At 43.9% G+C, this 18,841-nt stretch overlaps 2 protein-coding genes across 7 annotated transcripts in view; one reads left to right on the forward strand and one right to left on the reverse strand.

Moving 5' to 3' along the window:
* KDM1A (lysine demethylase 1A) overlaps positions 1-11,260 on the forward strand; it is a 66,547-nt gene extending 55,287 nt beyond the window's left edge. For both annotated transcript variants that reach the window (XM_010364365.2, XM_010364366.2), the window contains 7 exons: positions 956-1,067; positions 4,870-5,002; positions 6,615-6,802; positions 7,177-7,291; positions 9,069-9,196; positions 9,839-9,985; positions 10,766-11,260. In XM_010364365.2, coding sequence (XP_010362667.1) covers positions 956-1,067; positions 4,870-5,002; positions 6,615-6,802; positions 7,177-7,291; positions 9,069-9,196; positions 9,839-9,985; positions 10,766-10,951 — 1,009 coding nt within the window. In that variant the 3' untranslated portion in view covers positions 10,952-11,260. The remainder of the gene's footprint in view (positions 1-955; positions 1,068-4,869; positions 5,003-6,614; positions 6,803-7,176; positions 7,292-9,068; positions 9,197-9,838; positions 9,986-10,765) is intronic.
* Positions 11,261-11,553: 293 nt separating this feature from the next.
* Positions 11,554-18,841, reverse strand: part of LUZP1 (leucine zipper protein 1) — a 97,040-nt gene continuing 89,752 nt past the window's right edge. For all 5 annotated transcript variants that reach the window (XM_030942488.1, XM_010364368.2, XM_030942487.1 and 2 more), the window contains one exon: positions 11,554-16,890. In XM_030942488.1, coding sequence (XP_030798348.1) covers positions 16,732-16,890 — 159 coding nt within the window. In that variant the 3' untranslated portion in view covers positions 11,554-16,731. The remainder of the gene's footprint in view (positions 16,891-18,841) is intronic.

Raw genomic sequence — 18,841 nt, forward strand, 5'->3', positions numbered from 1 at the left:
TGTGAGATTTCTAAATCCCCTGCTCCTATATTTTAATGTGTCCTAGATACCTAAACAGATTCTTTCTAAAGAGAGAGCCTTTCTCCATAAGATCTGATATTTGGATAAAGATGCAATAGATGGAAATTATCTTTTTTGAGGGGGTAGAAGGTGCTGTTGCTTTATACTTCCATAATTTGGGGAACTAGGGGGGTATTATACTTTATTTCCACTGGGTTTTTGACAGTGAATGCTGGTGAAATGTTTTCACTTGCATCCAGCCTCCACGTAAATCTGTTTTGTTCTGTATTCAAGGATGCTGCCCATCCTTTCTTTTTTTGAAATGGAGTCTCACTCTTGTCGCCCAGGCTGGAGTGCAGTGATGTGATCTCAGCTTACTGCAACCTCCACTCCTGGGTTCAAGCGATTCTCTTGCCTCAGCCTACTGAGTAGCTGGGATTACAGGTGCCGCCATCGTGCCCAGCTAATTTTTGTATTTTTAGATGGCATTTCACCTGTTGGCCAGGCTGGTCTCAAACTCCTGACCTTAGGTGATCCACCTGCCTCGACCTCCCAAAGTGCTGGGATTACAGGCATGCGCCACCACGTCCAGCCTGCCCATCCTTTCTATAGAGTCCATGCTGTGTGTAAAATATAAGACTTTTTTTTTTTTTTTTTTTACAACTAATAAGCTTTTATGATATAAGGTAATTTCATATGAAGAATTCTTTTTTTTTCCCCCCAGACAAATGAGGCCTACAGGTAATTTGCTTTACATAGTGAGCTTGGCACTGCTCTAGACATCAGAGATTAAAGAGGTTAATAAGACAGATAAGATGCTACTTTTTGATTTGTAATTTCTTCATATAAGGCACAGCCCTGGCTTAGATTCCGCCAGTTACTGAGATCACCTACATCACACTGAGAGAACTAGTGATATCTTTTAATAATCCTGTACTCCTTTGTTCTTTTGCAGTGATGTATATCTCTCATCCAGAGACAGACAAATACTTGATTGGCATTTTGCAAATCTCGAATTTGCTAATGCCACACCTCTCTCAACTCTCTCCCTTAAGCACTGGGATCAGGTAAGTTTCCCTTATTGTTTTTTTTTGTTGCACATGTCTTTGAGATTGTAAGAGAAACAGTTAATTTTGTATCTGTGTTTTTAAACAGCTTTAGTAAGAGACATCATTTAAATACAGTGAAATTCACCTATTTTAAGTGAACAGTTTATTGATTTGCCAGATTTCAGTCATAAACCCCCACACAATCAGGATATAGAACATTCCCATCATCCTGAAACGTTTTCTCCTGCTCCTTTGTAGTTAATCCCCCGTGCTCTGGCTCCTGGCCCTGGACAACCACGGATTTGCTTTATCACTGTAATTTTGTTTATTCTACAGTTTCATATAAAGTGAATCATACAGTACATAGCTTTTTGTGTGTGATGTATTTCACTTAGTATAGTTTTTGAGATGTGCATGAAGTTTTTGAGATTCATCTTTTTTGCCTCTATCAGTTGTTTGTTCCTTTTTATTATTTAGTAGAATTCCATTGTGTGGATGCACCCCAGGTCGCTTATCCTTTCACTGGAGCCTGAATGGGCTTTTGGGTTGTTTCCCTTTTTTGACTTCTAATGAACGAAGCTGCTTAAGAATGTTCATGTCTTTCTCTTGAGTAAATATGAATGGAATCGCTGGGTACTATGGAAAGTGGATTTTTAACTTTATAAATCAACTTCCAAAATATTTTCCAAATTGCCTTCCTACCAGCAATGTATGAAAATTCCATTTTCTCCAAATTCTCACCAATCTTGGTAATGCCAGTTTTTAAAATGTCAGCCATTCTAATAGGTATAGTAGTATTTGCATTTCTCTGATGACTAGTGATGTAGAGCATCTCTTCCTGAGCTTATGAGCCATTCATGTGTCATCTTTGAGTAAATGTCTGCTCAGATCTTTTGCCTATTAAAAAAGTCTGATTGTCTGCTTGTTGATGAGTTTGAAGTTTATTATGTTCTTTAAATTCTAGGCAGAAGTCCTTTTTCAGATTTATGTTTTGCAAGTATTTATTTCCTTCTCATCTGTGGCTTGTCTTTAATTTTGTAAATCTGTCTCAGAGTAAAAGTTTTTACTTCAATTTTTTTCTTTTGAGACAAGGTCTTGCTTTGTTGCCCAGGCTGGAGTGGTGTGATCGTGGCTCCCTTGCAGCCTTGACCTCCTGGGCTAAAGTAATCTTCCAGTCTTGGACTCCCATTCCTATTTATAAACTTTTTCTTTTAAACTGTGTTCTTTTTGTATCCTGAAAAAAATCTTTGTCTTACGTGAGGTACAAAGATTTTATCCTGTGTTCTCTTGCAGAAATTGTATGGGTTTAGCTCTTATGTTTAGGTCTATACTCCATTTTGAGTTAATTTTTGTGTATAAGGAAAGGTAAGTGAAGGGTTCATGTTTTTCCGTATAGTTATGTAATTATTATTCTAGCACCATCCTTTTCTTCATTTGTCTTGGCGCCTTTGTTGAAAATTAATTGGCATGTAAGCATGAGTATTTAAGGTTGTCTTTTATGTTAATTTATATGTCTATCCGTATGCCACTATCATACTGTCTTGCAAGTTCTCCAACTTTGTTCATTTTTGATTGTTTTGGCTATTTTAAGGTACATATTTTCATAACAGTTCAACTTGTCAATTTCTACGAAAATCACTTTCTAGGATTTTGATGGAGTGCATTAAATTTCTAGATCAATTTAGGGTGAATTGCCATCTTAACAATACTGAGTATTCTTATCCGTAAATACAGTGTACTTCTGCAAAAATGGCTTTCTTTCCTTTATGTCAGTGATGTTTTATAGTTCTCAGTGGGCAGGGCTATACCATCTTTTCTTGAATTTCAGTGTGATTTACTCTTCAAGTGAGAAATCACAGGGCTTCTTGAACCAATCTCTAAATCTGAGACTTTGACCAGACTTAAGGCAGTATAGGCTGGGTACGGTGGCTCACACCTTTTTAAACCCAACACTTTGGGAGGCCAAGGCGGGCGGATCAGTTGAGGTCAGGAGTTCAAGACCAGCCTGGCCCTGTCTCTACTAAAAATACAAAAATTAGCCAGGCGTGGTGGCAGTCACCTGTAATCCCAAGTACTTGGGAGGCTGAGGCACGAGAATTGCTTGAACCCAGGAGGTAGAGGCTGCAGTAAGCGGAGATCACACCATTGCACTCCAGCCTGGGCGACAGAGCAAGACTGCATCTCAAAAAAAAAAAAGGAAAAAAACCAGTATGGAAGTAAATTATTAAATTTTTACTTATATATTTTAATTTACATTTTACATTTTCCTAATAAAAATTATTTTGACAGGCCGGGCGTGGTGGCTCATGCCTGTAATCCCAGCACTTTGGGAGGCCAAGGCGGGCGGATCACCTGAGGTCAGGAGTTCGAGACCAGCCTGGCCAACATGGTGAAACCCCATCTCTACTAAAAATACAAAATTAGCCCGGCGTGGTGTAGTCCCACCAGCTACTTGGGAGACTGAGGCAGGAGAATTGCTTGAACTCAGAAGGCGGAGGTTGCAGTGAGCCAAGATTGTGCCATTGCACTCCAGCCTGAGCAACAAGAGAAAAACTCCGTCTCGGAAAAAAAAAAAAAAATTATTTTGACTTCTTAATCTTTATAAATAATCTGATATTTTTAGTATTTGAAGAGTTGAACTTGTTAGAGGTAAAGTCTTATGGAACTACTAGTTCCTTTATGATTTTTCATATAAATACTAAATTAGGCCCTTCTATTCATTGATTTATCATTTGATGTTTCAATATTGTGTCTATTTGTAATAGTATAAAATTTTAAATGAGTGATTTCAACTAGAGTGTTGCTGCCAACCCAGCATTTTTATCTAATTTCCCCAAGAATTTCATGAAATTAGAAATCCTTACTAGCTTACCAAAAAAAAATGTTATACAGAAAAATTTTCAGTAAAGATCATTTTGGGGATCTTTAAATCAGGTGAAATCCTGACTTTTTTTTACTGTGTGGACTGTCTTGGGCCACTCTTTATGATCCTAGATTTACCTGCATCTAGTTTGACTGACTTAGTTTTGGAAATCTTCCTCAACTTAAAACCTGTAAATTTAAAGAATAAAAACGGATTTTGCTCTCAGGTAAAAGAAAATGTAATCAGGACTGTGACCCTGATATCCTTCAAGTCTGTAATGTATTCAAAAGCCAGATAAAATACACTTGATGTTTAATCATCTGAATTTCCTAGATTATCATTCCCCCTACCACCTCCCTACCCTAACCACCATAGAAGATCCGGACTTAGTGGTATTGGACTGGGATGATAAAAACTATCCAGGGAAGGCCAAGCGTGGTGGCTCATTCCTGTAATCCCAGCACTTTAGGAGGCCGAGGTAGGTGGGTCAGGAGTTTGAGACCAGCCTAGCCAACGTGGTGAAACCCTGTCTTTACTAAAAATACAAAAACTAGCTGGGTGTGGTGGCGCATGCCTGTAATCCCAGCAACTACTTAGGAAGCTGCGGCAAGAGAATCACTTGAACCCAGGAGTCTGAGGTTGCAGTGAGCCGAGATCATGACACTGCACTCCAGCCTGGATGCCAAAGCAAGACTCTGTATCCGGGGGAAAAAAAAAATCCAGAGAAGAAACTTCCCTAATCTCACTGCCCAAAGATTTAGGGACATTTTGGTGTTTTCTCTTCTTTCTTCAGTTTCCTTTGATAACTGTAACTAAATACTGAGTGGTTTGTTATTTAGTTTGCCTTAAAATATTGACTGTTTCCACAAGCTTGTGTTTTCATTGTTGTACAGAACTAGGTGCAAATGACACAGATTAAGAAAAGGTTGGAAATATGTTCTTTTCTTTTCTCTTTAGGACGATGACTTTGAGTTCACTGGCAGCCACCTGACAGTAAGGAATGGCTACTCATGTGTGCCTGTGGCTTTAGCAGAAGGCCTAGACATTAAACTGAATACAGCAGTGCGACAGGTTCGCTACACGGCTTCAGGTATGTCACTGCTTTACAAAAGGTAAGAGAGAACTTTCCTGAAACAGGACTGATCTTTTGTTAGGTATCAGGTACATTTCCTGATAGAGTGTTTAAACTATGACACCATAGGTAAAAACTGGCATTTACAGACAATCGAGCCTATAGAGTCTTTGGTTCTAACTGTATCATTTTATAAACTGGGAAACTGAAGCAAGTTTTAGAGTTTCCAATTTGAGCTAGTTGGATATTACTGGTTGAGCATTCCTAATCTGAAAATCTGAAATCTGCAATGCCCCAGTGAGCATTTCCTTTGAGCACTATGTCAGTGCTCAAGAAGTTTTCCATTTTGGTGAGCCAGTGAGTTTGGATCTAATTTTGTTAAGTATATTCATAAATACCAGGATTTTGGCGCCTGGGCTCCAGTAGGACCCACCCCTTTTATTTCACCATCCGCATTTTGGTCGTTGGATTCATTTTGGCCTTTTCTATTCAGCTGGCCTAATTCGCTTACGTTTGGTTCCTAGTTCTGGAGCAGTCCTGCTAAGAAGTTGACTTCTTCAGAGATAGTTTCCCTGTGCTTGCTATGGGGATAGGCTCAATACTCATTATTATTGCTGGTTTCAGACTACATTTAATGTAAAGTGCAGGCAACTGTAGCATTTTGAACTCCTCAAGATAGCTAGTCATCTCCCTCTCCAAGAACCCATGTGTGACTGTGTAGGCATGAGAAATGGAGACATAGCCATCAATCTTACCCCGTACTGCCCGTTTCCTTAGAGTTACTGAGATCACCACAGATGTTTTGGTTTTTTCTAACAATCAGTGAAACAGTTTTCCATTTAACTTTCCCATCAGAGGCAGCTTCTAGTTGACAGTGCTAAGAAGATCTGCAGCCTTGAGCCTTTTGCAGGCAGACGGAGAACAGTGAGAATAGATGTTGTGCCGTTTTCTCTAGTTCTGCAGCCACAGAAAATGAGCATGTACTGAGCTTTCATATTTATTTTGAGAGAGAGATATATCTCTCAAAATAAATATGGTATATAAACAGACATTCATTAAAAAATAAATGAGGAAAATGATGTTAACATAATTTCAGTACCCTCTCTGAGGTCAGCTTTGAGCTCATTCATACTCTGACAAGCTGAGGATGACTGTACATTCTCAAGCATAGCACGCTCCGCAGTTTTAGGCTGCATCCCCCAGATCTGCATCACAGCCTTCTTGTAGCGTTCTTCTGTTGGTTGATAGTGAGCAACTAACCACAGTCAGAAGACATTGGTTCTGTTGGGATGAGCATTTTACTCTTTATTTTTGGTCTAAATGTACTTGAGTAAATGGTAAGGTCCTTTCTTTAGTCTAGATCACCAGTGTATCGGGAGGGTAGTGTGGGGATGACAATCAAGGATTCTGAAGTTGACTACGAGGGTTTGAATCCTGGCACTTATTGCCTGTGTGGCCTTAGATGTGTTATTCCACCTCTACCTCAGTTTTCTTATGTGAAACATGAAGGTGATGAAAAGAGAAGAATGAGAATTGAGAGATGGGTGTCCATCCGTTGTACACTAAATGTCAGTGTCCTTATCAATGTCATATTCATCACCACTAGTCTTTTCCCACCCAACCTCTGCAGGATGTGAAGTGATAGCTGTGAATACCCGCTCCACGAGTCAAACCTTTATTTATAAATGCGATGCAGTTCTCTGTACCCTTCCCCTGGGTGTGCTGAAGCAGCAGCCACCAGCTGTTCAGTTTGTGCCACCTCTCCCTGAGTGGAAAACATCTGCAGTCCAAAGGATGGGATTTGGCAACCTTAACAAGGTAGCTTGCCTTAGACACTTCCGTCTACAGATCTAATGTACAAATAGCAGTCTTAGTCATTTACTTGTTGAGGAGGGGCCTTGCGTTTTGGGGCATTTGGCTATGCTCTCAATTGTGACATCAGGGCTGAGGCATGTCAGTTGATTCTCTTCAGTGTCTAAGTCTATCATCAAGTGTCTGTTCATACGGACTTATTCTTATGGGGTCATTTCACAAACTCAAGCCTATAAAAAGAGGATCGTAAATGTCATCCTAAATAATAAGAATTTCTGGGCTTATTTTGAACGCAGATTAGAAGAGACTTCAAGGAAGTCTCTTGAAGCCAGTATTATTTGGCTCCTGTCACTAGCTCATGTGCTTCTTTCTTACGGTAGGTGGTGTTGTGTTTTGACCGGGTGTTCTGGGATCCAAGTGTCAATTTGTTCGGGCATGTTGGCAGTACGACTGCCAGCAGGGGTGAGCTCTTCCTCTTCTGGAACCTCTATAAAGGTAAATGCCTTCTAATTTTAATCTTTTCCATATCCTCACAGGAATATAGAATTTGAAATATTTTGGATTTTCTCAATATATATGCCTTAATTTCTCTCTTTATTAACTCAACAAACAATTCCTGAAATATCTTCTAGGTACTGGGGTGTAAAAATACCTGCCTTCAAGGAGCTCCCAACTTAGTGGGGATACAGTAAGCGGGGAAGCAGCCTTAGAACAGGGCAGTAGGTGGCATGACGGGCTGAACGCCCAGGTTACTGGAGGTCCACTCAGACTGGAGGGACAGGCCCAGGGAGGCTTCCTACCAGGGGAAGCTTGTGTTCCTCATTCTCAGACTGACTTGCCCCAATTCTTTGCTTGCTTCCCTTACAATGTATTTAAGAAATTCCTACCTCCTGTTCAGTTATTTTCTTCTGTAATTGGACTTAACTCTATGTAGACTTAAAGTATATTTGTACACCACCTCATTCCCAGAAAAGGCTGTAAAAAGAAGACATTGGCCTTGTCACTGCAGACACATCAGCTAACCGGCTTACCCCCATCCCCAGTTCTTTCCATTACTCCTCATTGCCCAGTGGTGAATGGTCTTTCACACCCCAGCGCCTCTAACTTCACAGAGGGGGAACTTGGCTCCCTGAGCACATTGCTTTCTGACAGCAGCAGTGTGTCTTTTCCCCATCCAGGCTGTCAAGTCCTGTCAGTGCCAGCCTTGTAATGTCTTGCAAACCTATTTACTTTTTTCTATTGCCTACCTCCCAGTCCAAGCCATTCTTACCTATTGCCTGGACGGTTACCAATAGCTATACTGCTATTCCTGCTTCTTTTAGCGACTTTCTGCTGCTGAAAGAAAATGTTCAAACTCCTTATCTTGGCCCATGCTAAGGTTCTTCATTATCTAACTCATCTCTACTTCCTTGTCCATCCCCAGGTTCCAGGCACATTTCGCTGTTCTCACATCCTGGAAGACACCATGCTGTTTTCTGCTTCAGAGCCTCTACATGTACTGTGGTCTAGGCCTGGGGGGGCTGCTTCTCCCCCCACCCCTTCGACCCCACTTCCTTCACAGCCTGTCTTATTCAGCATTCAGGTCTTGACATAAATGTCAGTATTTCAAAGACTTCCAGGACACACACATCTCCACTGCACCAAATGTAAATTAAATTTACCCCGTATGCTTTTCCCTATAGCCTACTTTTTCTTCATAGCTTTTATTACAGTTAATAATTATCTGTGTAATTTTGCATCTGTTGCTCTATTGGAGTATATAGTTTATATCTTTTTTATCCCCCTCTTCTAGTAGTGTGCCTGCCACCTATGTCTGTTGCATAACTACTCACCAGATGGGTGACTGAAGACAGTCCTGGGCTTGGAGGGGCCTGGGATGGCTGAAAGGGAGGCAGCCATTGTCATGGAGCTATCTAAGGTAGTCAAGGTTAAGAATTCTGTGCCAAAGTAAAGGGATGCTTAATAATTCCCTTTTATTAGCAAGATCTGAAATTATATCTTCAGAACTGCTGTATTTTGTCAAGTTAGAAGCAGTGAGGTGCCTGTGAATCTTACTTCACTCTGTAGTCTGCCAGCTCCTAGTGGCTGGTTTCTGGTGACAACAGTTCCATAGGCTGTTTCAGAAACATAATTTGTCTCTTTGCATTTCAGTGGTGCTGCGTGTGTCTTGTCATCAGATTTCAGAGCACCAGGAATAAGGTGGGGCCTGATAAGGACGTTTTTGAAGAAAGTCTGTAGGAAAACCCTAGAATTATCCTTTCTGTTTCCCCAGCTCCAATACTGTTGGCACTAGTGGCAGGAGAAGCTGCTGGTATCATGGAAAACATAAGTGACGATGTGATTGTTGGCCGATGCCTCGCCATTCTCAAAGGGATTTTTGGTAGCAGTGCAGTACCCCAAGTAAGTAGATAGGTGAGGTAAGCAGGGTTCAAACTCAACCAAGGTTTAATGTATTTGCAGCATGTTCTTGGTCAGGACAGTTTAAGCTAGAATTGAGGTGTGTGCCTTTAAATGAATATTAATGTTTGGAGTTCATGGCCTAAGCATGGGGTTCAGAAAAGCCCCCCAGAACAAGAGCTGGGGAATCTGAAGGCTGTTAACTACATTTCTCCTCTGGCTTTAGAGTCACACCATACCCCTGACATTTTAGACAAAATGGCCAAACTCCAGTGAGTATCTCTGGGAAGTTTTCAGAGAACCTCTTGGTACTTTTTCCTGTTCTTTGAAATACTTTAACCCCTTAGGATTCCTTTGAAGGGAAGCATATTGTGAATTTGTAAAAGAGAATAAAGGCCGAACCCTGTGTAGATCTCTGGATTCATAGACAGGAAGGCAACATGGAGGCATCCTTCCTGTCTGAAGTCCTTTTGTCCACATCTATTTTAAAGCAGAGCATTCATCACTTGATCACTGGCTCTCACATCTGTCTGTTGCCCCTCTTTCTCTCACTTATATCTCCACCCACCACTGCTTTTCCACATTTCAAGGATTGATTTGTCCTTGGTATGTCATAATGACTTTTGCTCCTGGTTTTTCTTTTAGCCCAAGGAAACTGTGGTGTCTCGTTGGCGTGCTGATCCCTGGGCCCGGGGCTCTTATTCCTATGTTGCTGCAGGATCATCTGGAAATGACTATGATTTAATGGCTCAGCCCATCACTCCGGGCCCCTCGATTCCAGGTGCCCCACAGGTGAGAACTGGCAAACTATCTGGGCTTACTTGGGAAGAGGCCAGGATCTCATGATGTCCCTGATTTTTTTTTCAGATTTTAGTCATTCTATCTTTGGACCTTTCAGATAACCAAGCACAGAGTTAAAAGGATGGCACCATTTCTGATTTCTCCTCATTTGGTTTTGTAAATCTAGGCAGTCTGCATTCAGAATGGAGGAGTCCAGAGTATAAGTCAAATAACATTTTTCCTTATTCAGGTTTTCCCCCCAAAAAAGAAAACCATTTTTAATTGCACTTCCATTTTGTAATGGCTCACAGGATTGCTGCAAGGTCTCAATTACTAGGGGCTTCCAGGGCATTCCTGAGAAATAACCCTGGGTCCTTATCTAGACCCTTATGCCAGACCCCACTCCAAGAGCAGTAAGAATTCCTCAGTGTCATAGCCCAGACCTGCTCTGAGCTGCAAGGCTGAAGTGTCCCTGATCACCAAATGTCCTGTGCTTCAGGGTAGTGAGGCTCCCTCCCAGAAGGTACTGAGGGAAGGACGTTCTAGAATTGGGTATCTAAACTGATGAGAACACGTTAAGCATCACTTTAGGACTGAGGCTAGGTGGAGTTTTATTGTCTCATTTCTACTTGTCAATTCTGGGAAAATGCCTACTGATAAGGGAGATTCAGATAGAATGATGAATAGTAATTGGGGGGTCAGCCTTTACAAGGTCAACAGGAATTTAGTAATTTAAGTACAAGAATAAAGGTGTATGTGCAGCCTGCCAATTTTCTTTTTCCCCTAAAACAGCCGATTCCACGACTCTTCTTTGCGGGAGAACATACAATCCGTAACTACCCAGCCACAGTGCATGGTGCTCTGCTGAGTGGGCTGCGAGAAGCAGGAAGAATTGCAGACCAGTTTTTGGGGGCCATGTATACGCTGCCTCGCCAGGCCACACCAGGTGTTCCTGCACAGCAGTCCCCAAGCATGTGAGACAGATACATTCTAAGAGAAAAGGCCCATGTGCCTGTTTCTGCCGTATAAACAAGGCTCTTCTAGCAATACTAGATCCCACTGAGAAAGTCCACCCTGGCACCTGGGCTCCTGATCGGCTGCTGGAGCTCCTGATTTGACAAGGAGCTTGCCTCCTTTGAATGACCTAGAGCACAGGGAGGAACTTGTCTATTAGTTTGGAATTGTGTTCTTCATAAAGACTGAGGCAAGTGCTGTGAAGTAACATCTTAGTCTCTTTTTTTTTTTTTTTTTAATATATTTTGAGAATAAAACTTCATATAAAATTGGCCCGTCTGTTCCTTTGGGTTGGAGTTACATACAAGATGGGGGCGTTACTCCTTTGGAAATGCCAAGTTTATCCTATGACAATAGTAATATATGTTTTCTCCAGAGAAAAATGGTTTCATCGGGTCAGAAGATAAGGTAGGGGGGTGGTCCTGTAGAAGCAGTGGATTTCCTAGTCAGTGGGACTAGACTTCCCCACTGGGGAGGGGTGTGGTGATGTGCCAAGAACATGGGTATTAGGAAACTTTGGATGAACTTTCAAGATAAAACACAAGAGCTGAAACAAAGTTTGAGCCTTTGGGAGACGAGTCTGCCTTTATTCCTGATTCCCTCCATGAGTATGTGCTAAAACTTCCCAATTCTACTAAAGGTGGTGGCCTACATTTTGGGACGCACACTACATAAGAGCAAGGGCTTAGGTAACAGCTGGTTTAACAAACTGCCACAAACTTAGTGGCTCTTAAAAAAAAAAATCTAAAGTTCTGGATGCTTAAAGTCTAAAATGGGTCTACAGGGCTGCATTCATTATGGAGGCTCTCAGAGCGGGGAGGATCAGTTCATTTCCTTGCTCTTTTCAGCTTCTAGGGGTGGGAAGGCTTGTGGCTCCCACCTCCATCCGCAGAGCACCTAACGCCAATCTCTGCTTCCATCATCACATTGCCTTCTCCTGTAGTCAAATCTTTGTCTCCCTCTTAAAAGGATATATCTGTGATTACATTTAAGGCCCACCTGGATCATCTAGGATGCTCTCCCTCATCCCAGAATCCTTACTGGCAAAGTCCCTTTTGCCCATATAAGATAAAAACATGTTACATGCTGGTTCCTTATCAGGGGCTCCTGACAGATAAACTCAGTTACTACAAATCCAAGTAATGCCCCTTAAATGTGGTTTTATTCTTAGTATGAGTTAAGGGACATAATTTATATTGTTGGTCTGACTGGAAGATGAAAATGGAGAAGGCTTTTTCCCCCCTAGTCTTAAGAATTCGTTACAGTATGGAAAGAATCTGCACACCAGGATCACGGCAAGTGGCGGAACTGATGAAAAGGTGAGGGCTATGCGCAGTGCACAGTGCGTGGACCTCGGCGTACACCTGTGTTTGAATCTGAGTTCTGCCATCAACATTGTTACTTCATGGGGATTAGCTAAGGTATCTAATCCGGGGTAGGTCCCTTAAAAAGTTTTTGTTTTTTAAACAGATGGCATAGGCAGCTTGAGAGAGAGAGAGGACTCTATCTGGCAACAATGGGCAAGCCTGAAAATTAAATGTTGCAAAGAAATAGCTGCTGATTATAACTCCAGTTATGTGGGTCCTACGCATGTCCTTTTCTACGCCTCAGTTAATGTTTCCTTGCAGTATCAGTAATTGGTTAGGTAAAATACCCAGTTTTAAGCATACAATGAAATATACTAGAGCTGCGTCAATGCATAGAAGACAGATACACAGGGATGACATTAACACTCGCATCACAGACTCGCACAGAGTATATATGGAAACGAGGGAGCTTTATTGGTTACATATCGTACTGCAGAGCCAACAGAGAGCATTCGCGCCAGAGGATACATGCAGACAGGCAGCTCCAATGATACACATGCACCCAAGGAGCCCTGAGCCACTGCTTTGCCCTGGTTTCCAGCGACAGGTTCTGGCCTCCTTGGTCCCATGCTTGGAGCAGGAATGTAGAAGCTGCTGCACCTAGACTCCAAGAGGCAGGGGTGAGACCAGAGCACCTGCCTGAGCAAGTAGGTGTGGACCAACAGACTGCCCCCAACAAAGGGGCCTATAATGCAATAACAGTTTATTTGAGGGCTACCTTCTTAGCCCTCTCAATCTTTAAAATACAAAAAAATAGACTTTATTCTCTTAAAAATACATTCCATTCAATATGTTCTGAGCTGGGAAGCAGCAGGAAAATAGGGCCCCTTTCTCCTATGATCTTGGTTGTGAGGTTTTGAAGAGAACCCTGTTCCCCACTCGGGGTATTCAAAACATAATCCCTAAAAGCAGCTCTTTCCAAAGCAATCTTGTCAGAGAAATAACAAAACCTCCTAACAAGGTAGCGAGGGACCCAGCCTCTGGGTCCCCGTTCCTTTATTGGGAAGTGGTAGCACTTGGCACTGACCCACTAAATATAAAGAACTAAAACTGCCCCAGGACGACAAGTCCAAGAACACTATAGCACCCCCCACATCCCGAACACTCCCATGAGAGGGGGTTATTTATGTGCAAGCTTGCCTGCAGCTGAGGGTGAGGTGGCATCCTTGGCCCCACTGCAGATCCCTTTAACCCACACTGACTTTTTCATTGCCACCCAAAAGCAAAAAAAACAGCCACAGCTTATTTATCCACCTTCAGCTTTCTCTGGTTTAGTATCCAAGTGGCAAAAAACAGCAGCAGGTGGAAGAGATCAGCTGCTGGTACTAGGCCAGCTCCACTCCCTCTAACCAAGCAGCTCTATTGCCAGGTCCCCCAACTCACTAGGAACCCTCCAACAACCATACACCTGCCAGTAAAATTTAAGAGCCAAGCTATGGAAGAAACTTGGCATAAAAGTGGGTTTGCTGACTGGGGGCAGTGAGACTATTTGGCTTGATTAAACAACTATTCAACTACAGGTCTCCCCTCTACTTGGAGGCTTCCTCCAGGACCCCTGACGATGAGGCCTGGGTCCAAACAGTCACACCTCAGTTGCTTTCCAGAAACATGCCTCCCAACTTTGGGATTTGAGAGCCAGCCTTGCCAGCCATTTGAAGCCCAGAGAAACTGAGCCTCCAGCCTTTACTTGCTATTACAATGTTATTTTCTGCAATGCTGAGGACATTTAAAAATAAAATCTATCTAGAAAGTGTGCAGATTAAAGAAACAAAATATCCTGAAATAACTGTTACAATCAAATCGTATTGCACTCAGATTTCAAGATGACAGCCCCAGCAAAAGGGCTTCACAGCTGTCCCTCTTCCACAGGACATTTTGAGTAGCAGCAGATGTTGGTGCTGCTGAAATGTGGAAAGATCCAGACTTTGGCACCAGGAGCTATATAGCACCAGAATCCAGGGCTCCAACACCCAAACACAAGAATTATTGGCGAGATCTTTTTAAGCATGGCTTGGCGCCCTTCTGTTTCCACCAGCAGAGAAGAGCCACAGACTCAGTTTCCCACACCTTCAGTTGACCACCATGGAGGCTGATTTCCTTTGAACTCTCAAGGTTGCCAACCAGTGAAGGAGAATGGCAGGGAGGCCGCAAGTGAAGGATGGCAGCCGTGAGTGAGCTAGTTTCTGGCTAGTAAGCCAGGAGAAGCAGCAGGAAGAGATCCTGGAAATAGCATCTTGAGCATTAGAGGTGGGGATGTGGAGAGGAAAGGCAGGCCACATGACAATGCCTTTAGATTGGCAACTCTAGGAAACAGAAGTATGAGCAATAGATTCCTGTCCCTGAAAGTAAGGTAGGTGCTCCCCAAGCCTCCTCACTGCCAAATCTGATGCAGACAAGGGCAGGATGAACAGATTCCCATGCTGAGTGAAGGCAGGGAAGACAAATTCCTCTGGAGGAAGTCTTGAGTCTTCCTCTTGCCAGGAGATTCATAGGAGATGCACAGGAACAGGAGATACACAGACTTGGGTACTTTCCATAACATCTAGACGCCTAGAAAGCCAGGAGATACTGTGTGGCACTGGACAAGGCTGATGCCACAAAGAGCCTCAGAGACCATCCGATCTAATCCCCTCACTTTGCAGACTGGGAAACAGGTCCAGGGAGCTTCTCTGAGCTCATCCCCATGAGATTAAAACATGAGGAAACTAAAAAACAAGGCCCCGAAAAACAACTGAGGGCAGGGGGGAAGAACCCACATGGATGACACCTTCCAAAAGCAAAAATCATCCCATACTATTATAGATGGTGAGAACAGGTAAATCATCCCATACTATTATAGATGGTGAGAACAGGTAAATCATCCCATACTATTATAGATGGTGAGAACAGGAGAACCTCAGAATACCAGATTTGGTGCCCTTAGAGATCATCCATTTCAAAGAACTCATTTTACAGACAGGGAAACTGAGGCTCCCAGAAGGCAATGACTCACCCAAGGTCACACAGCAAGGAAGGAAAGCCATGGGGAAAAAAACACAGCTTACCAGACTGCTAGTTTAATGTTCTCTCATTCTGAGGGCAATAGTGTCTGCTTCATAAAGGTAGCCTTTGAAAGAGGATCCCTTCTTTGAATTGAAAGAATGCTACAGAAAAAGCAGTGCCAAGAATATACAATTCTTTTCAACTTCCCCATATGACTGGTCTAAGGAACGTAACCCATTTATTTACATGGCTTTCTGAAAGGTTTGCTGCATTTTGAACTACATAACCTGAGGCCCTCAATGGGTATGTATGTATCACCTCTCCTCCAACGAAGTCATCATGATGGTCGACTTGCAGAAATCCGGGGCCCACTTCTGTAGGAATGCATCAGCTTGGTAAAGTGCGATGCCTCCTCCATGGGGGACGGAGGAGAAGGAACAGGAGGGAGTAGTCTCATAGTCCATGCCTCTCATGGAGCTATTGCTTGTGGAGTGACCAAAGGGGAGTCACTTCGGGTCTGCTTTCCCCCGTGCTGGGCACTTCCTAGAAGGCAGAGGATGCTGGGTCAGGCCCAGCTTAGCCTAGGGATTTTCCCAAGGTGGAAACAATGAAGAAAGAGCAGGCGATGCCAGCAGCATTACTGGTGCTCGGGAAAGGAGATGCATGAGACTTGCACCTCCAGGTGCCTTTGAAAGGTGAGCAGAGAGCTGGGGTTGGGGAGGGATGATGTCATTCCAATGGGTATCCACATGGGTATCTGCATGCTCTGCTTCCAGGAGACTGGTCAGCCAGGGGCCAGGTCAAACTTCAACCTAAAGGGTAGTCTCAATCCTTTAGAGGCAGCACAGACCCCTTTCTGCTTTAAAAGGCTGCGGAAAAGAACTCCAAGGAGAAAGAAATGAAAGCCCCCTAGATGGCGCTGATGGCTGGTAAATCTTACGGGGTACTTGAGCCCACTGGGCAAATGAGGAGTGAAGTGGATATAGTGAGACTGAGAAATCAGAACATTAACCACACAGACAGGGGCTGTCTTAGGATCCAGAAACAACCCACCAAGGAGCCGAGAAGAACTTTTGACTCCTGTGGTGTGGTGGGGACTTTATCTTCCCCCGTTTGGGGGCCAGAATGGTCCAACTACTTGGTTGACAGGGACAAGGAGAGAGAGAGGACTCGTGCACTGGGAAGGTTGGGCCTGGGTGACTGTCCATCTTGTAGTCTCTGATTCCCTCTGGCCAAATGGCAAAAATTACCTGAGCCACAGCCCAGCTCTACCACAGTTTCCCAGCCAAGGCTTGTGTCTTGCCTGGTTAACTGGCCTTGGATCCTTCATGGGGCAGGACAGTGGAGAGAGCTAAGAAGCAGGAGCAGAGGGTAGACAGCAGACACCCAGCAGGTTCAGTTCTCCTCAGCACAGGGCCTGGTTGGCCGTAATTGTTCCTCGGCCCGTACTCGCCCAGGTTCTGGCAGCCCCTGTTTCCCAGGCAGTTCAGACGGATCCAGGGAGTTGTGCAGTTGCCTGTAGACACTGAGTGTACAGTCTTCCCCTTCTTCCTCCTGTGCCAATAGATAACAAAAGTGCGCTGTGGAGATCAGTAAACTGAGGAACAAGACACCCTCACCTGCTACCACAATGGGTCCCTTCTAACCTAGCAGAGGCAGATATAGCCCAGACAGGCCATAAGCAAAGATATGCTTTTGCCTGAGTACCAATATGCCAATATGTAAGTTCCTTGGAAATCGGGTAGACCGGGAACTCCAAGCTGCTAGGAACCATCAGGGTAGGCTAGGAGGAGGCTCACCACGGAACAGGAGCCTTACAGAGGACAGAGCCTGGAATGGGAGCATGGGACTGGTACCCCTGAGGAGGGGCCAGCAGTCTGAGTTCTGCACATGCATGCAGGCTGCATGATTCTGGGGATGAGACCCATCCACATCCTTGGAGGGGAGCTGAAGAGAGGTCCGGACAGCTCTCTTCCTCCTTCCCACATACAAACTACCAAAAAGCTCACATGCCCGTCTCTCATCCTTTATCTCTCCTCTTAAATGCCCAAAGCTTCTGGGGCCCAAACAGCTGTCTTTCTCCCTATTCCTAGAATTCTACCTTTTTTATTTGAGATGAAGTCTCGCACTGTCTCCCGGGCTGGAGTGCAATGGCACAGTCTCAGTTCACTGCAATCTCTGCCTCCCGGTTCAAGCGATTCTCCTGCCTCAGCCTCCCAAGTAGCTTGGATTACAAGCACGCACCACCCCACCTGGTTTTTTTTGTTTGTTTGTTTTTGAGATGTCGTTTCGCTCGTTGCCCAGGCTGGAGTGCAATGGCGAGATCTCGGCTCACTGCAACCTCCACCTCCCGGGTTCAAGTGATTCTCCTGCCTCAGCCTCCTGAGTAGCTGGGATTACAGGCATGTGCCAACACACCCGGCTAATTTTGTATTTTTAGTAGAGATGGGGTATCACTATATTGGCCAGGCTAGCCTTGAACTCCTGACCTTGTGATCTGCCCGCCTCGGCCTCCCAAAGTGCTGAGATTACAGGTGTGAGCCACCATACCTGGCCAGAATTCTATCTTTTTAATGTTCTCTTTGGTTCTCCCAAGCAAATGCAGATCAAAGAATAACATAGGCATGAGTGAAAAAGGTTAGCAGAGGAGAAAGAGCATTGGATTTAGAGACAGGAATCTTGGATTCAAGTCTTAGCTCTTCCAGTAATTCAGCTGGGTAACCTTGGGTAACATATTTTGTGTTTCTGACCCTTAGCTTCTATATCTGAAAAATGGGGATAGTATCTGCCCCCAGGCAGATATTCAAGGGACTGAATGACACTGTGGGTAGTGAAGTACTTTTGTCCAGTGTTAAGTACCCTGTAAAGAGTCACAGGCTTTTCAAGTCAATAGTCATCTGCTTTTTTTAAAAGAAGGAAGCACTGTGTCCAGGTCCAAAGAGTTTTTCATCATCACAGGTTTCTTACTGAACAGACACTCCCAAGGGCTTCTCCAGATGCTGTTCTGACACTCTGACCCTCACACTCACGTAAGGCAGGTGGTTCTGGATTTATCAAAGCTGTAATGAGCCATACTGAACCAGCCCTGCCCTCAGACTGATGATATGAGGCAGACAGCTGTCTGGGAGAGGGCAAAAGAAAGTGTCATTTGGAATTGGGTATAAGCTTATCTAAAATGGGCCCAGTGTAAGCCCCGCTCTCCTCATCCCTGAGAGGCCAGCAGCCTGTGAAGATCTGCTAACTAAGGCAGCCGAGAACTTGCTGACCTGGCTCCCCATCGCTGTGCCCTACAGACAGGGCACCAGGCCTCCTACTGTCGCCCAGAGCTCCCCAGCCGCTGTAGCTGCTTCTTGTGCTTTTCACGCTGCTCTGAGGTCCTACAGGGAGCTCCTTTAGCTGCTCTGGCAAACCAACGGAAAAGAAGACATATTTCCTTTTTGTGTCGCCTTCATATGTGAGGGCAAAATGAAGACAACAAATTGGAAAAGGGATTTTGGAAAGTCAT

Source organism: Rhinopithecus roxellana, chromosome 12 (assembly GCF_007565055.1).
Source record: "Rhinopithecus roxellana isolate Shanxi Qingling chromosome 12, ASM756505v1, whole genome shotgun sequence".
NCBI lineage: Eukaryota > Metazoa > Chordata > Mammalia > Primates > Cercopithecidae > Rhinopithecus > Rhinopithecus roxellana.